Source organism: Nuphar pumila, unplaced genomic scaffold (assembly GCF_984573655.1).
Source record: "Nuphar pumila unplaced genomic scaffold, dmNupPumi1.hap1.1 HAP1_SCAFFOLD_895, whole genome shotgun sequence".
Lineage (NCBI taxonomy): Eukaryota > Viridiplantae > Streptophyta > Magnoliopsida > Nymphaeales > Nymphaeaceae > Nuphar > Nuphar pumila.
In genome coordinates, this window is record NW_028323526.1 from 1 (window position 1) to 17,757 (window position 17,757).

At 51.8% G+C, this 17,757-nt stretch overlaps 1 protein-coding gene across 1 annotated transcript; it reads left to right on the forward strand.

Annotated features, from left to right (window-relative positions):
- Positions 1-2,454: 2,454 nt before the first annotated feature.
- On the forward strand, positions 2,455-3,818 carry LOC149809687 (uncharacterized). The gene is made up of 3 exons (XM_089994697.1): positions 2,455-2,604; positions 2,916-3,063; positions 3,239-3,818. The coding sequence occupies exons 2-3, from the start codon at positions 2,917-2,919 to the stop codon at positions 3,482-3,484; spliced, it is 393 nt and encodes a 130-aa protein (XP_089850823.1). The 5' UTR covers positions 2,455-2,604; position 2,916; the 3' UTR covers positions 3,485-3,818.
- Positions 3,819-17,757: the final 13,939 nt, after the last annotated feature.

The following is a 17,757-nucleotide window of genomic DNA, read 5'->3' on the forward strand; positions in this document are numbered from 1 at the left end:
GGCCGATCATCCTTGAAAAGAAGGCCGTGCTCCGAGGGGGTGACGATGCTCCTCGGCAACTCGTGTTGTGCGCCGACTTGCCTCTTGGCAAGAGTTCTGGGGGCAGGTTGTTGCTGATAGGGGCTTTGTTCTTGCTGCGCCTACTGTCGCTAAAGTCTTGTGCATTTTGCTTGTGCAGTGCCATGGAGGTATCAAGAATGAAAGATCGTTTTCAGGGATGAACTTCGTCCACAGCAACGACAGGAATTGACTGAAAAATAAGCACATGATTGCTGCTTTGCGCGTGTGGTCCGAGAAGGATAAGTTCCTTGCAGATGATCGATTGTTTGCAGAAGTGTGGGACATGTTCCAGGTGTCGGGACTGCCCCGATAGGCATGACATTCTACCCAATAGCCCATAGCTCCGGTTTTGTAAACCCCTAGATTCAGCTGCTCAATCATTATGACATGGGGGGTCTGACCCCTGATCCAGTTGACTAAATAATATACTGTTATGGCCAGCACCCCTTTTCTGCAAATCATTATTTAATAAGCCATCTGGGCCTGACCCCTTTTCACCTTGAATTATTTATTTGTTTTGGGGGCCGCTAGGGGGTCTGACACCAATCGGGCGAAACACTGGCCTGGAAGCTCTTCTTTGCATCCTTCATTCTCAAATGTTGCCAATCAGACTGAGCTGCTGATGTGGCCTTCGCACTTCCTCCAGCCCCACCCCTGAGCCCTAAAAAATTATGTGCTTTCCTGCTGCTCTAGCTCAGCTGTGGTTCATTGTGAAGACCTAGCAGGGACGCATGATTGTCACATCTTTTGGGTGTGGAAGGTTTTTCATGACTCGTCTTCTCCAGATGACAGCCACTTCGGCTGGTTTTGTCGCGTCGGCAAAGAGGTCTTTGATTCTGAGCTTGCTGCATCTGACGTGGTGGGTTGTCATTGGTGACTGCCTTTGGCCCAAGTTCTGGTCTAGGTGCCACATGAACAACGCCTTCAAATGCATGCATGACATCAGAATGAAACGAGGGCGAGGTACAGAGGCGCAAGAGATGGGAGAATCAGAGGACATCGGCGTTGGGGGTCTGTGGCTGGGTTTTACTTTGATTCAGGTGGAAGCACATGTGGTCATGTAGTATCTATCCCGTGTGATATTCCAGGATAAGTCATCTGTGCAGAGCTGGCAATACCCTACTAATCTGCTCGTTGAGTTCTGGCCAGAACGTGTGAGGAACGATTAGGCAAGCAAACAGGCCATCGTGCTTGGAACAACCGATACTGACAACCGAATCCATTGGGATTGTTGAAGACAGTCGAAATGTCCCTGAATATGTTGCAACCACCTTGCTCGAACCCTAGGACAACAACTTTTGCTGAGAGTCGCCGCTAGAGCTTACCTTACGAACGTTGATGGGCCTGACGAATGGTACGACGAGTTCCTTTTCGCCAATAGCACCATTAGCACCATTTTCCGCATATGCAACGTGCCTGCTTCGACCTGGTCGAGGCCGGAATGTTCCTGGAATGGGCAACGCGACGCTGCAAGTAGCCTGCTGTGCGAGTAATGCAGTCATGATTAAAGATGGATGATTAACTACGGGAAGCGCACTGCACATGGCAACTGCAACCATGAACGTGGCAGGATTCAAGAGAAAGTACTCCCGAGTACGCCAAGCACTGTGAGATGATGACAGCTCATGGGAAAACGCCAGCTCAAGGATCATGACTAATCATTGCGGTGCCAAGAGTTCTCAAATACGTGTGAATGCTAGCATCGACCTTTACATGGTCTCAACAAAGATTGGTACGTGTGCACACCCTTCCGTCTGCCCAGTCACCAATCACGTGCGATATACTCACCCATCACCAGACGACGGATCATGCGATCACGACGCTATGCTTTGGTTGACACACACCGCGCCGAGTTTCCCGTCTCGCAAAGGTCTCTTGAAGGGCACTTGACGTCGGGTACGTTCGAACCTGCGTCGTCATGCACGCAGCCCTGCTGCATCAACGGCACGAGACTGCGCGGACCAATTGTCGGCCAACCATCTGCGAATTGTCTCGCAACCCCGTGTGTACGAGGAAATGACGCAACGGGTGCTTGTGACGATGGGCATCGTGCCTTGAAGCAAAGCTTCGAATTCGGGAGGTCCCGCACCGCTCGTAGATAAAAACTATCAACTGCAGCGACTGACATCTTCGACTTCGCAAAGCTTTGTCGCTGCACATGCGACCAGGAAGGATGTTTGACCAATTACGTGCAAAAAACGGGCGTCAAATGTTTAAGTACCCACAACTTGTGGCAGAAGTTTCAAATTAGTCTTTGTCATCCTGCCTGAGTCGGACAGATATGCTTTTCCGAAAGCCACTGTGGCACTGTCCGAGTCGGAAGATTTAGCCGCAACTAGATGCATACATATACGTGACACGCATGTGGCTGCTGTGTCTTCAATCGCACACAAATGCAATGCTGATCGTCTCCAAGAAGAGTCGCGTGTTATCCTAGGCGAGCATTTCCAGCAAAGTCAAGTCTTGCTGCCCATTTCAGACACGAGAAATCGTAAATTGTCGCAATCTCTTTGCATTGACCGCTGCGGGACACCAGTGAGGCAGGTGTGCGTCAAGTTTGCTTGTTTATGCGAGCAGTGCTGACGTGTACCATTGCTGGCATGACCCCATTCTCGCCTTGTGGCGCTGTTACACTATTCACAGTCAACGTACAACATGTTATGACATTTATTTATCGACGTCATGCAGTGGCTCTGCGTTCATGAGCTGCCCAGGCGATCCGTGAAGTGTCGGGATTTTGCAACATGTAGGGTTGCGCCATTAATCACGCTATTCTCGTCCACAGCACTGATCTCGAGATAAAAAGCGATGAATCGTCATAAGATTGCAATTAGACACGTTTCGTATGATCGCAGGATGGCTGACGACAACAAAAAGTCCTGGTTCAAGGCGTTGAGCTTCAACTCCGATAAGCTCGACATAGACGGATTTGGCTTGAGAACCAAGAACCTCAATCAAGATGGCGGCACGAAGCAAGATGTCCAGAGTCCATCAGGCTCTCCTGTATGTTTTCCTCACCGTGCACGACGTATTTCGAGTTTCTGGTGGGCAACGGTCGCTCGGATTGGTAGCGGACCCGAGATAACTAGAGATGTCAGGATCAGCATACCTTGTTCCTATCGGTCGTTCCCGTGCCGCTTTACACCCTAGTCAGTTCTTACACAGTATCGTTGTGCAGGACAGCAGCAAAAAGCACTTCGCCTACAGTGCACCAGGCTTTGGCACCGCGCCGTACTCACGCCTTTCCACCGACTCTCGTGCTGGCCGCGAGTCATGTGATGAGAGGCGCCTAGGCACATCGAGCTCGGGTCGCGATTCGATGGATAGGAACATGTCAATGGGAGGAGAGCCTGCCATGAAGCGCGACGGCTCCTTCAACAACATGGACCTTGAGCATGCGTATAGTATGTGGTCGTCCGCTTGATTGCGCGCTACACCTTGGACGAGCATGACGGCTCGCAAGTTCAAAAGAGACATCCAGGCAGCATAAGGGGATTGCAGGAAAGGCCCCATTGAGTTCGCCTGTGTGGCTTTGTGTTGACAAACCACACTGTTCGTTTGCTGAACTTTATTATACCTTTCCCTTATCGTTCAGTGTGCGGTGCAGCTCTTGTGTGGCGGCTGCAACCGTCGAGTTCATTCTGTTCCTTGTGTTCTTGCAGACACGCAATGAAGCAAGTGCATTTTCCATGACATGTCTCGTGAGTATGAGGCGCGCGCATGCGTCTTCTGGTGATTTATGTGGCTCTTACGGGTAGTGCGCCCTGCTGACTTGTTACTTTGCACAACATAACAAAGTCACACATGTGACTTGCTCCGCATCCTAAGCAACTTGGATCTGCAAGCTATCGGACGCATATATGTAGCAACAGCTATGCGCCCAATTGCTGGGCGCTTGTCATACAGGGAACTCACCACGTTTGACATACAACGTAACAATATACATGTCCATGTGGATGCGGTAGTGTTGTATTCATCAGGTCACCTATTGAGTGGTTGTTTGCGCATGGGCGAGGTTCCAGCTTGATGACACATCAAGCTGGAACCTCGCCCATGCGCAAACAACCACTCGACGAAGCTGAGATATGCACAGGTTGCTGTTGAGGTGTTTGTTGGCGGAAAATTGCGTCCATGGCCGTCAGTGAAGGGTGTCACGATAACAGCACCGATGACACCATATGGTAATCCGTGGTCCAACCCAAAGGAAGCATTACACCAAAGTGTTTACACGGTTTGAGCAGATGAAAAGGGGCCAAGGGCAGATGCCCCGAGGGAGCTTGTAATTCAGGCACTCGGAGGCAAACAACTACTGCAACATGTTCAGCTCTTGCATGACTGAGACCGATAAGGTGATGCCAGGCGCACTGCGACGCAATGCGACTGCGAATTGCTTCACCTGCTCCAACTCTCGTGCGGCGCCCTGCATAGCATGCTACATCGTATCATGAAACGAAAAGAAAATCAATCAGGCATGCCTACGCCGCTGTTCAACCACCCAAGCAACCTTTTCCAGCCCCGTGGCAATGTGGTGCAAGTGTTACAAATGGACAAAGTCAAGAGCAAAGCCAATAAAAATATCAATAAATTAAGAAATAAGATGATATAAATATATCATCTTGTACAACATGACTGTGAGTGCCATGCTGTCGTGGGCACCTTGCATATATGGTATACAGAACGGCCGGGCCTAGGATGTAAACAAAACGTGAACACACACTGCTGCGGGAAATGCCGCGTGCCAGGCAGGTAAATGATTTCCCGATCGGCTGTAAGTTTTGGGCAGACCGTCTGGAGGTGCATGTGAAAGGCGACACCTACATAGTGATGTCCAGTATGGCAAGACTCTGCCACTCACGACGCTAGAGGCTCCAGCGCGGCGAGGGACACGTTACCCAGGGCTGAAACTTTCATTAAACACCCAAGAAGATAAATACCCAAGGCCGCGAAGCGCGGTATTTGACTGGATTCTTGCAGCAGTCTGGCCCCGTTCCACGCACTTGGCACTTTGGCAGGAGTCTCGTGCTGCGAAGCACCAATCGGAGAACTTGCGCACAACGTGCCGCGGCCATGGACAATCATGCGATCAACTCTCCACGCCAAACTCAAGCATGAGCATCGACCTTGTCATGAAAGGGGGCGGCATACCTGTGCGATGACAGGCGCCAGCCCAGGAGTCCTCGCATGGGCATGCAGTGCTTTGGCGGTGAGTTGGATGACAGCGGGGACAAGGTCGCGGATGTAGGGCGGCAGGTCCTGGGCCTTGCTCGCAAAGACAGCCACCTGGGCGGCGGTGAGAGGCAGCCAGCTTGACAGGCGGCGACATCCCACCACCACAGCATCTATGTCCGCCGGCCCAGATAGCTGTGAATGCCGCAGCATGCCCTGAATCACGAGAAGGTCCTGGAAGCCCCGCCAGTGCTCTTGCATCGTGCGCTCCAGACTTGATCGCTCCACCGCCGCGCCTCCCGCCAGGTTCAGGACAGTGCAACACCTGCAGCGCGTTTGTCACGTTCTTAGTCACCGGATGAGCCGTCTGCTGACTCACTGTGACGCATGCGACGACGCGCAGTGCTGTTGGAGTGCTGACTCAGTCTGAGTGTGTAAGGCCCCCGGCAAGTGCGCTCCCGTGGGGGGGGGGGGGTTCAAATGACCGTGCGAGCGGCTCTCAGCGTCGGCTTGTCCAGATCAGAGCATGACCATGCATGTGGCGTGAGCTTTCTGGTATCAAAAAAGGCCCACCAGGTCGGCAAGTCTTTCGGCGGTAAGTCAGCACGTGCTAAACACACCCTCATGCAACAGTTGTCTGAGAGAAGCCACGTCTAAGCACCGCTCGCAGGTGATAGGCAATCGTGCATTCCAGTGGTCCAGGAACACAGACCCTTGTACATAGTCACGTCCTTGCCTGTGCTCATTCCCTCCCCTGTCTTCAGGCACAATGCATACCACTTTACATCCAAACATGTATCGTGTTCTTGTAGCACACGTGGAGGAAACAGAAGGCAGGTCACCTGCTGCCCAACTATAGCTATGGTAGTGGATAATACCTATGGCAACCCGCGCAGCATCCTGGCCTTGAAGTGAACGTACGAATCGCGCGCATCTCTGAGATAAGCAAAATTACACAGAGGCGCAGAATCACCAGCAGGCACGTCACAAATTGGAACCCCAATACCTATTAGGTAGTCATGTAAAACCATGCATCATTACATCACATAGATAATAGCAGGAAATAGTCGACAAGCAACAAAGACTGCACATCATCATACCTGTCATGCACGTCTTGTGCTCGAAGTTTGAGCGTCTCAATGTCGCTGAGTAGGGACGCAGCCTCGACAGGCGAGGCGGCCGCGAGCGCAATGAGCTTCTTGCTGAGGCGCGAGTTGAGATGCTCGAGGGCATCGCCGAAGCGGCCAGCGAGGAGATAGAGCTCGCAGGCGCCATCGGGGTCTGCGTGCATGAATCGGGTGGCGGCTTGAGTCAGGATCCGACGCTGCACGCCGTCGCTCCCCTTGGAAGGCGCGTAGCGGTCCAAGAGCGCCTGGTCCAGCAGAACTGCATGAGAACGGTGTGTGTTTGTTGTGTTTTGCGGTTACTTGCTCATGTTTGACAGGAAGAAACCGTGAATGCGTGAAAGCAGTCGTGGTCTGCAGGCTTGGCATGGTCGCTCTGGCCAGAAGCTCATGCCGGCGCTGTTAATAAATCAAGGCCGTGCTGGTGAGCTAATACAAACATTAGCCCGCTAAGTATAGGGAGTGTCTGCAAAGGCTGAGGCGGGGACATCGCATGGTACTGTGCCCCTATGTTATGTCCATGCATCAAGCAAGCGTGCGTTTGTGGCCCTCACCACACACACACAATGCCATACCATCACCTGCTGACATTTCCTGATCAGCAATTGCCGCATTTTTTGGCTGCCTTCGGTAATCCCAATTGCCAACTGAGCGGATTGCGCAAACAGCCTCTGATGTGACACACGCGACAGTGTGATTCTTGCCGCAATCTAGCATCACATCAGCCATCAACAGGCGTCCGAAGTTGAGGTTATCAGGAGTTTGTTGGGCGGTGTGGGTGCCGCATTACACACATGCTTGCTTGTGACTGGACGTGTCGGTAGGGACTGCAACATGATATCCTCCTGACAGATCCGATCTCAAGTGAGCGTTGTTCCTGGCCCCTTTCAACGCCTGCCTGGTGGCGGGCATACCCCACTCATTGTGAGCGTCGTTGTTCGTGTCGCTTTTAATATGTCTCACATGCTCGCCCGCGTATGGAGAGTCGAGAGGGGTAAAAACAGTGTCCACACACACACCGATGGGTACAACGAAAGCACCACACCAAACTGCTGAGTGTCTTTCAGCCATGACAGCAGGCCCTCGAGCAGGGCAGCTTCGTGCTGCTGCTGATAGTCGTCTTCGCTGCGAGAAACGGCAGCGTCCACGGCCGCTCGAAGCATCAGCAGGAACTCCTTAGGGGCTTTGATCTGACCGAGGCTCCGACCCATGGGCCCAAACGACGCACGCGCATACTCTTTAAGAACCTGCACGTGCCATCACTTGTTCAGGCCTTCGAATCCACCTCAGCAGATGACAACCGTCCCGTGGAACCCGCGGGCATATGCCCTGCAAGCGTTTGACTGCCGGAAGACATTGTACAATAATCAGGAGGCAGGCGAACCCTGACATCCGCTGAACCCTGACATCCGCAAGCTCTGAGTCAGTTGTAACGACTATCTTGCCAAGTGTGGCGCTACTTGAAGGGTACATGATATTATCTTGTCTCCAACAAGCAGGGCATGTTTGGCTGCTCAATGCATGCAAGTTTCGTCATGTTGACTGTGTTTCCAGTCCTTCTAAGCTATGCAGAATGCATGTGCCTCGTTCACCACGGCTGAAGCTCACGGCTGGTGACAGCAGCTGGTACAACCAATATACCATTGTTTGGTGCCGATATGCTGAGTTTCTGGCTCGCCACCCCTTACTTATGGGCACCTAAACCACCGCTCGGAGGTATCAGCGGTTCGAAAGTGTCCGCGGTTGTTGCCATTTCACATCAGTTGCCGGACGCGGCACATGTGAACGCGACAACAAATGAGAACATCACCCTGTCTGGGGAAGAGTACAGCTTCACGCTCTGCGTCACAGATACTGTGCGAAAGCGTAGTTGACTGCCCATTCGCTGGATCAGCACCTTCAGAATTAGATGATGAAACTCAGCATTTCCGGTACTAGACATTCGCGTTGACATACGTAGTCATGACCAGACAAGCACCATTGCCCATGGCAATACATCACAGGCGTATATCTGATACGATCGTCAGGCTATGGTAAGCCAAGAACGCTTACCTCAGGTAATGGGAACGGCAGCTCTGATTCCCAAGCGGTTCTTGGAGTTGCCAATGTCCATGTGGATGCGGTTGTTATAAAAAGGTAACATGGCATTACTACATCACATGCATAGTGGCAAGAAATAGTCAAGAAACAACAAAGACAGCATTCGAAGTGATACAGCTCATTGAACATTAGCGATCGGAACAAGCAAGCCTGCCGTAAACGCGCAGCCGCTCGCATCATTACATCACCATCATCGTTCGTGCAGCATCGAGCGCAGGAGTGACCGTACCTTGGTGGGGTGAATGCCTCCAGCCTGAATTTCCGAGGGCACAGCGTCCAAGACGCCCACGTTGTGGAGAACGATCGCGAGCGCTGCTGCCACATCGCGCAACTGCGTGGCCATGCTGTCAAGATGCAGGAACGCAATTGCGCGGCCGTATTGCAGCGTCATGAGTAGGATGGCTACGTACTGCAGCGGTCTGGCGCCGTTCCGAGTGTAGTGTGCGGGCGGTGACTGTACGATATCCTGCTGCAGCTGGTGCAGAGCTGAGTCCTCTTCAAGCTCTGCAGGCCAGGGAAGCAGTCAAAGAGCCAGCGATTCGCCACACCCTGTGAAGTGCGGGTCGCCATGCCTGAAAATGCATGGCTTGTCGTGGTAAAAGTTGGGGTTGAACCCAATTCTGGCGAATCAATGCCGTGAGCAGCTCCTGGCCTGGACGAAAGGAAGAGAGGAAGGATTTTATGCTGCTTGGCATGCCACGAGAGCCTGTCTTGGGACTCATCAACACGTCCTTTGATGAGTCGGGGTGTATTGGCTCTAGATTACTAATTGTCAACGTCCATGTAGGTGAGGTTGTATGCAGATGATACATCATTACTACAGCTATTCGAGTGGCCAGGTACCATCAAATACACTCTTAAACTGATGAACGCCGTATCTGACTCTCCATGACAGAAATGGCTCCATGCTGTCTGCTCAAAAGAGCCGCCTGCTGTTTCACCCGACGCAACCGCGAGAAGCTATCGGTCAGGCATCAGCCATGTTTGCCAAACTGCTCAACGCAATGGACGAAGCTCGCATGGCACTAGCCACTCATGCGAAGCGCTGTTTCAACCAAACAGCACGGACAGCATTGACTAGGGACAGTGCGGTACATTGTCCAGGGATGCACAGGGATAGGAATGTGCGGGGCTACTCAACCCTTACACCCTAGATACAACCCCTAAAGTTGGGTTCATATGAGCGGATACTCCGTTTTATATATGTATTCCTGTATGATTCATTGTGCTGCTACCTTAACTGCGTAATGTCGTTCAATATTACTCGACAAAGTTGAGAGATGTGAGTCATGGCTGACTCAGCGCACACCTCCGCGCTGCGTCTGAAGCTCGGTGTGTGCAGCGTGGCAGCGGAACCACAGGAAGTCTTCGATGCTTGTGAAACAAGTCTCCTTCAGCCTGGGGACGGCCTCAATGGTGGCACTGAGTGCGACCTGGCTGCCGCACAGCATGCACAGCACCAGCGCAACGACCTTGGCCAGGGACGGGTTTCCAGCAAGCTCCGGCTGCCGCATGCACGCCCCACACTGCGTTGCCACCTGAACGGCAAGCAGCCGACGTGACATGGCGCCTCGTCAACAGCCACAATCAACCCCAAGTGAGCTAGAATTGCAATGAGCGTGCTTGTCGCGTCTCTATATGGCGAGCATACATGCACTGAAATATACAATAGTCTCGTTTGCATGCGAACATCATTCATGCCATGACGCAACATGAGAAACTGTTGGCATATGGCCTGGGTTGTCAGCTGCGCTGATATTCTGTCACATGAAGACGTACCCAAAGATAGGTTACACGTCAAGCGTTTCATATGCCAACACAAACTGCCACGGCATCGCTTCGCTTGATCCGGTGCTGTTGGCCCCGGAAACTCGGGGTTCCGGGGTCAGTGGATGCCGGAATTATGCAAGGAGCAACACACCTCACGAGCGCGATCCACTGACAAGGAGCCGCTGCCGCTGCGCCATTCCAGCAGCCAGCTATGGAGGTGGGACGACACGTGGTGCAGGCCAGGGGTGCTGATGGTGGGCTGAGCTGCGGCGGCGATGGCCTCGTCCAAGAGACCCGCCCTCAAGCACTGGTACACCTCATGCCAAGCAAAGCCGGGGTCCGATGGCAGCGTCCCCGGGCCGCCGGTGCGCGAGGATGCGGACGTGAGGAAGGCCCGGATGAGCGCCGCGTTTGTGCCTGAGCCTCCTGGCTGTGCGATGTAGCGATTCTCGTCGATGTATTTCCGCACGTGCGCCAGATAGCAGCCCTCAAGGTGCACCAGGGTTCCCCCCAGCAGCGCCTTTTGCTTGCCGGCTGCACAATCGGGTTCCAAGTTTAGCTACATCTCCGCTGCGATGGTTGAGTGCCGTCACATCTCCAATCCTTCAGTGCTTGGCCAGAGGAGGTTTCGACCCCCATCCCGTCCCAAAAAATCACAAATTTTTGGGCATCTGGACCCGAAAATCAGCGTCTGGCAAAACACTGCGATCCGTGCGGGTTTGGGATCTGCTGTATTGTCTATTCATGCCAAAAGGCAGGCTGCAAATTGTAATAGGATTTAGCACTCGAACAGCACCCGCTGGCCACGACGAGATTACGCCTCTCAGGTCCCTTGGCCGCGCATTCAAGCAGTGCTCCGCCAGATTGGGTTTCATGATGTGTTCATCGCCCACATTGTGTCCCGACAATTCATGTCTTTTTGGGTATCTGAACCCCAAAAATCAGAAGATCTGGCGAAGCACTGCATTCAAGTCAGCGCACCATCGCCCAGTGCTAGGAAAATGAAAAACTCTGTGCTTAAGTCACGAAGCACCGACAATCCCGCTGCCAGCGGGGCGCCACACAGAAAGGCAATGTCAGCCGATTAGGCGTACCTACCACATAGTGCATGCAAGCATGGTCCAGGCCTGAGTGTTTGAAATTGATAGAGCCAAGGTGTTCAAGAGACGGCCTCACAGGCACACGTAGACAGAGGCACGTAGGTGAGCTCACAGGCCTTAGTCCAACCAAACCAAACGTATAAAAGTACTGCGAGGGTTGAGATTGCGTAGCGGCCGAGGCCTTGCATATGCAAAAATGTGTCATTGTTGGCATATCTCATGAGATATGTCAATGTACATACAACACAGACGCGTATTCTGTGCTTCAACCCCCAAGTTTGTCCCGGAAATTCATGTACTTCCGAGTACCTGGACCCCAAAAGTCAGAGGGGCTGGCGTAACTCTGCGCGTATTGTGCGCAGCCATCAGTGGCGTACCCTTGTCGAGGGGGTGACTGGTGCGCAGCGAAGCGAGCTGCGCGTTGAGAATGTCCCACACCGTGACCATGCGGTTGTGAGCGGGCTCGTCTGGGCTGTCCGCGCTGGCCAGAGCCGCCTGGTACTCCTTCACGGCGTCGAACGACGCATCGGCGCCGATGTTTCGAGCATCAATAAGGCGCCCTGTGGCCGCCACAATGGCTTGCTGCGTTGGCGTGAGCGCCGATTGCTCGGGGCCACCATACGGGGAGCCTTGTGGCGTGTCCAGCAGCCCTGTGTAGCGTCGGTGTGTCAGTTCGTCAGCGCGTGCATTTCTCGGTGGGTGAAAGTGGCAGCACGTGATGTAATGATGGAAAAAAAAAAAATGCAAGCCCAAAGTATGCGGAGCTGGCAATGGTCGAGACAACCAGAACTGACCTCACGCCACATGCAGCACGTGATGTAATGATGATGTATTTCGAGATATGTTTATGCTTTCGGTCTGCGCCGTCTGATTCCTGATTAACTATGTGCGGTAATGCTTTATGTTCAACTCGCGCGAATGGCAGCTCGTAGAAGGCAAGATTTGCCTGTCACGACAACTGAAGTTCGAGAACTTCCATTTCATGCACTTCTTGGGCGAGTCAGCACTGTTTGTGATAATTCGACTTGAGGGTCACAGTACCGGGAAACCTGCGCGTATTTCTGGGGCAAATTAGCATCTTATTGGCACCTGAGTCGACATATCTCAAGATATGGAGAGCCTCTTGCCAGAAGGTATGGCAGGGACGGAGGCACTGGAAATTGATTGGCCGTGCAGTGGTTCATCCGGACTGAATTCACCGATTCTACCCGTCTGGATCTGGCCCAGACGGAAACTCTGTCAATTGCATGAACAACATGAGCTGAACGCCGTGGGAGATAAGCATGTTGATGCATGAATTCCCGTGCGAAAGCCAGGGGAGGTGCAAGTGTTAATGCTGTCAGAAGACATGGACAGAAACGGGGAGCACCGTGCAGATGCATCACTGCACAGCCAATAATCTGTGTAATGGGTCGGCCGGCCTGATCAGAAAGATTTCAGAAAAGGGAGAAGGAGCACCTGCATTGTTTGCGAAAAGCCCGGTGAGGCGAGCATAAGGAGAGGTTGATGGCACAGGGGAGGGACTGAGGCTGTGGCGGCCGGGTGGTGTATGGCCTGTCCGATCCCAGCCCGTGGCCATCACCCGGTCCAAGAGGCTGGCACGCTCTGAAGCCCAGTTTGCGTCCATGCACTGCATCATGAATGACTCAAAATGCCGCTCCTCCTCTTCGATGCGGGCCTGCAGAACAAAGTGAACACCTTCCGCCCACCAGGGAGACAGGCCAGGAAAACATGCATCTGCAAAGCCATCGGTCAGCTGACGGGTGTACAAAGAGGCGTGCCTGGCACCTGTTGACGCTCACGTGCTTGATGATGATGTTATCTGGTGGTAGCAATGCATGTGTTCATCTCTACCGCATACTCAAGGACATTAAAGGTAGCTAATGTACATCATCACATGCACCTTGGAAGTCCTTTGCATTATCATCACCTGAAGCAGGAACAAGCTTTTGGCTGGCGTTGGCCATCGATCTCCACAAAAAGGTCAATGAGTTCGTGATACTTAAACTTGCCATGAACCTTGGACCGTGTTCTCACGACTCAACCAGAATTTGCTTTATTTCAAACAATGACTATGGTTGGCGTGTGCCACAATGAAGAGGAATTCAGACGCATGCTATCTTGCCGCAGTTGCAGCTCATTCCAAAGCACAGGCGGTGGCCGATTTTCTCCAGAGCAATGCCTGCAAGTAAGGAGTCATGAGCTCACCTGCACTGTGAGAGCAATGTTTTTGCGAGCCATGTTTTGCATGTAATCCTCCACAGTCCAAGTGTCTTCAGGAAAGATCTCATCTTGAGCTGGTTCCACATTGAAATCCACCGTTTTCTGAGTCAATGCCGAAGTGTCCACTGCATTCCCCAACACGGTGGAAGCCAACCGACGCTCGGACAAGCTAGAAACACAGCCTGCATTTTGTCTCAGCTGCCGAGCATGCTCCTGGATCTGTGCGAGGGTCCTTTGAGGCTGAGGGATGCCAAAATTGTCCTGTACAGACACATGGAAGTTCAAGCAACGTGCAGCCTGATCTGGTTCGAGGGGCATGCATATAGTGCCTTGATGGAAAGCTGGGCGCAAATTGAAAGCGATGCATCACCAAGATTTGCAAATACCGTACAACCCTATGCGTCAGGAGTTTGTGCTGAAGAGGCAAACGCCAAACCTAATCTGCAGCTGTTAAGGACAAGAAGTAACCAGCACTTCTGATTGAACCATCACCTCAGCTCTCAAGCGTTCGCTTTCCTGAACCAGATAGTCCCAGTCTGCCTGGGCAGCCATGATGTGTCCTTGTAGAACGCCTCAGAGTCAGGGGTGCCGAAGAATGTGCCTGCCTAAAGTGTTGTATCACCACTACGCAAAGACCCCATCATGTTCGTGTACCGGTGACTTTAAACACCTACAAATCTCCATCGCTTTTCCACGAACCCGATGAAACACACGGTTACTTGTGCCCATCGTGTCTCGGAAGCAGAGAGCAGAGCGTTCACATGCGCGATTGTTATCTGCTCAGTATGTAGCCGTTGAAACTGTTCTGCAGCTTTGTTTTCACAACACTCGACTATTTGAGGTCGCATCTTAGCTGCCAGCTATCTCTGATTCAAGTTGCCGACGTGACTCACGAAGCACGATTCCAAGCTTGTTGAGTTGCCATGCCATGGCATGGGCCATGTACAATCCCAATACATTTTGACAGGCGCCTTACCCACAACTAAGTGAACCTGATCTCTACGTACTTTGATCGGTCCAGTTGCTCCTCTTCTGCTCACTTAGCATGTCCACCCACGTCCGTATCCAGCCATTTCACCATCTCTCCAGTGCAGCGGCGTCTAAAATGCAGTCATTGCGTCCTGCAGCTTCAGTACTGAGGACTTGGTCTCGGCACTCCTGGGCACCTCTCTCGGCAACCTCAGTGAGGGCATCTGGATCCACCTCCAAGGCTGCTGCCCCCACCAAAGAGGAAAAGCCCTCAGATACTGTGACAAAGAAAGAACTGATCGAAGCCATTTGCGCCGAATATGATATGGACAACACCGACGTTGGTATAGTCGTGAATTCATTCCTGTCCCGGATTGAAGAAGCAGTATCGATGGACAAAAAGGTTCAGCTCACAGGTGAGAACGCGCCCATCATTCTGCACGCCGTGCCGTGTTCTGCTCCATAGCGAGGGTGACGATGCTCGTTGTGCATGGTTGCTGGCAAGCACCAGACAACGATTCGCATTCTTGAATCACCCGTCCCCTCGATCCAACAGCGGTGAATGTGAAAGCAGAGAATTATGAGCTCACTTGATTTTGATGCAAACGAGCGGAAATTGAACTTCAGATCTGTGTTGTGCAGGCTTCGGGTCATTCAAACGCTCTGAGCGTGCTGAGCGAGTGGGTCGCAACCCTAGCACTGGCGCGGCTTTGCAGATTCCAGCAACCGCCACGCCAGGTTTCAGCGCTGGTAAAGGTTTCAAGGACAAAGTGAAGGCGGCCTACACCAAGTAGTCGTTGACGGAGTGGTGATGGCACGTGAGCGAACCTGGACGTTGTCAGCTACATTGAAAGTTGGCCAATGCCTTGTCGTATCAAGCTCTTTGGATCGCCGTTAACATACCTTTGGCAGATGGAGGCTGGAAATGTGTGTCTTTTAAATTCCATCCTGCACGCCAACTGGTTGCTGTTACCGCTCCGATGTTGTTCTCATCCCCCGACAATTCGAAAGAGACAGTCACTCCAAGGTACATGTGTTTGCATACATCCGATGAAGCGAAGACGCGAAAGATGGTGGCACAAGCTTTTCGCCTGCTTAGCATGTTTATATGTTTCTCCATGTCCTGCCTGTGAAAGCTCGTTTTTGATTCTTGATGTCGTCACCATCACTGGTGTGTATTCCATTGATTGGATGGCATTTAAAGTGCCAAGTGTCGCTCTTTAACGTCAGTTTCTCAGAGGGTCTGCAGTGAAGGACTGCTGGTTTGCATTGTGCTTTAAAAATTCGGCATGAGCGTTGCTGTCAGCACCGCCTTTCGATTGGTCCTACCCCGACCAGGGGGGTTGTTGTAGGTAAAGCTGCCAGTCAGTATGGTGTGCGCCAGCAACTTTGACTGTTGCTAATATGCTTATTCATACTCACTCTCAAGCTGTTGACATCACCACAGAGATTGCACACAAGGCAAGTCATTGCTTGGAATATGTCCTAAATGCTGCTGTACATTGCACATTCATTCATGGTTCCACAGGGAACACGTAATACATACAATCCAGTGCAGCAAAGCCATTAGCGTTTACCATCATCAGTCAAACGAGATGTAGCAGATATGAACTTTGCAAATTCAGTACGCCTCACCAAGCAACCATGATTCAGAACTGCCCAGCAGTACTGATCTTCGTTTTAGTGCGACTGCAATTCACAGATACGACAGATCTCTGAATGATTTTATGTTTGCACTCCAGTGCAAAGACGCCAGGTTCTAAACCACGAAATCAAGTTACAGCAGCATGTCTAACAGAGTGGTAAAGCTCCAACACGCTAATGTACGCAAGTACAACGTACATGAATGGGCGCTACTGTCGTCGCCACTTTCACAAGGGGATGCATGACAAAGAGTACAACATCATCTGCTCACGGTAGCATGTACCAACGACAGGACCATTTCAACTTCCCAGAAAGGAGTAGATGCAGGGATACGCAGGCAATGATGGAATTGTCAGTACTCCACTCCACTTACCCAAGCAGCACACATACATTGTATCACAGCTGTGAACCCATCTTGTGCCAGGTTGCCAAAATTGTAACGGCACAACATATACAACCAGCTGGTCTAGGTGAACAAATTCCATGTTGAAGTATTTGTGGACAGTAGGATGATACTCTCCAGCACATGTATGTGCGTTAGGTGAATAGTTCTGCAAGGCAAAGACTGCATAACATTACATATACTTTCCAAGACGAAAGAGCGAGTCCTCGGCTGGTGGTGCCTGCGGAACAATTGGTCGAAATGCCTCTGATCCAACGCTCTGCCGCGATCGTAGGTTCTGAGTTTGTGCAGCAGTGCCTATATGCAGTGTGTTGTTGGTGTTGGTGTTGTTGACATATGGCACATCGAGCGGGGCGGAGCTGGTGGAGCCTGGGATTGGGTGGTCTAGTTGCGTGCGAGTCCCCATTTGTGTGAGGTACTGACTATCCTGAGGTACGATTGTCCGTTGCGTCTGAACAACGCCGGAGAGCGGCGGCTGCTCAGCAGGGGGCGGAGTAGGCTGCTGATTCATTGTTCGGATGATGCGTCGCAATGTCGCATTATCCTTTTCCAGGTCAACCACCTTGGCTTGAGCTTGCTTGACATGCGTCTCAGCCGTGTGCAGCTGGATTTCTAGGTCTGTGACGTACTGCTTTTTGCGCTCACGTGCCTGCTGTGCAGACACGCGGTTCCTGATCAGCCTGCAATGCATTGGAGCAATCACAAGGGCCATTTTTCATGAGCTGTGGCTGTACTCCTTTCTTGCAGGGTACAAGATGAAGAAAAACACATATCAGTTCAGTTATATTTTAAGTCAAGCTTGTCCAGGTACACTCCCTCAAGCAATGGTAACGGTGGCACTGGTTCCCAAGCAATTGTTGGAGTTGCCAAATGTCCATGTGGATGAAATTGTGTTGCTAAACAATACATCATAGTCAAAAGCATGCTCCCTGAGTCAAACGCATGCAAATGCTGTTTCTTACTTGGGGCTCCTTTGCGCCCGTGTCTTGTCAGACAGTGTCATTGCAATCCAGATTGTCATTTGCAAATCCAGATGCCTCAGAGAGCATGCATTTGTGGGACAGAGATGTTGTTCTAAACCCCATTCTGGCAAAACAGTAAAGGAAACAGCTAAGACATTGGCAACTCAATGAAATGAAATTGCCGCCATCACCAATACCTATCCATGGAATACAAAACATTGTCTATGGACGTTCTG

What these genes read in the sequence shown, in the direction of transcription:
- LOC149809687 (XM_089994697.1), top strand. Translation starts at nt 2,917, where the DNA reads ATGGCTGACGACAACAAAAAGTCCTGGTTCAAGGCGTTGAGCTTCAAC. An exon ending in AGAGTCCATCAGGCTCTCCT is followed by an intron (nt 3,064 to 3,238) that starts GTATGTTTTCCT and finishes ATCGTTGTGCAG; the next exon opens with GACAGCAGCAAAAAGCACTT.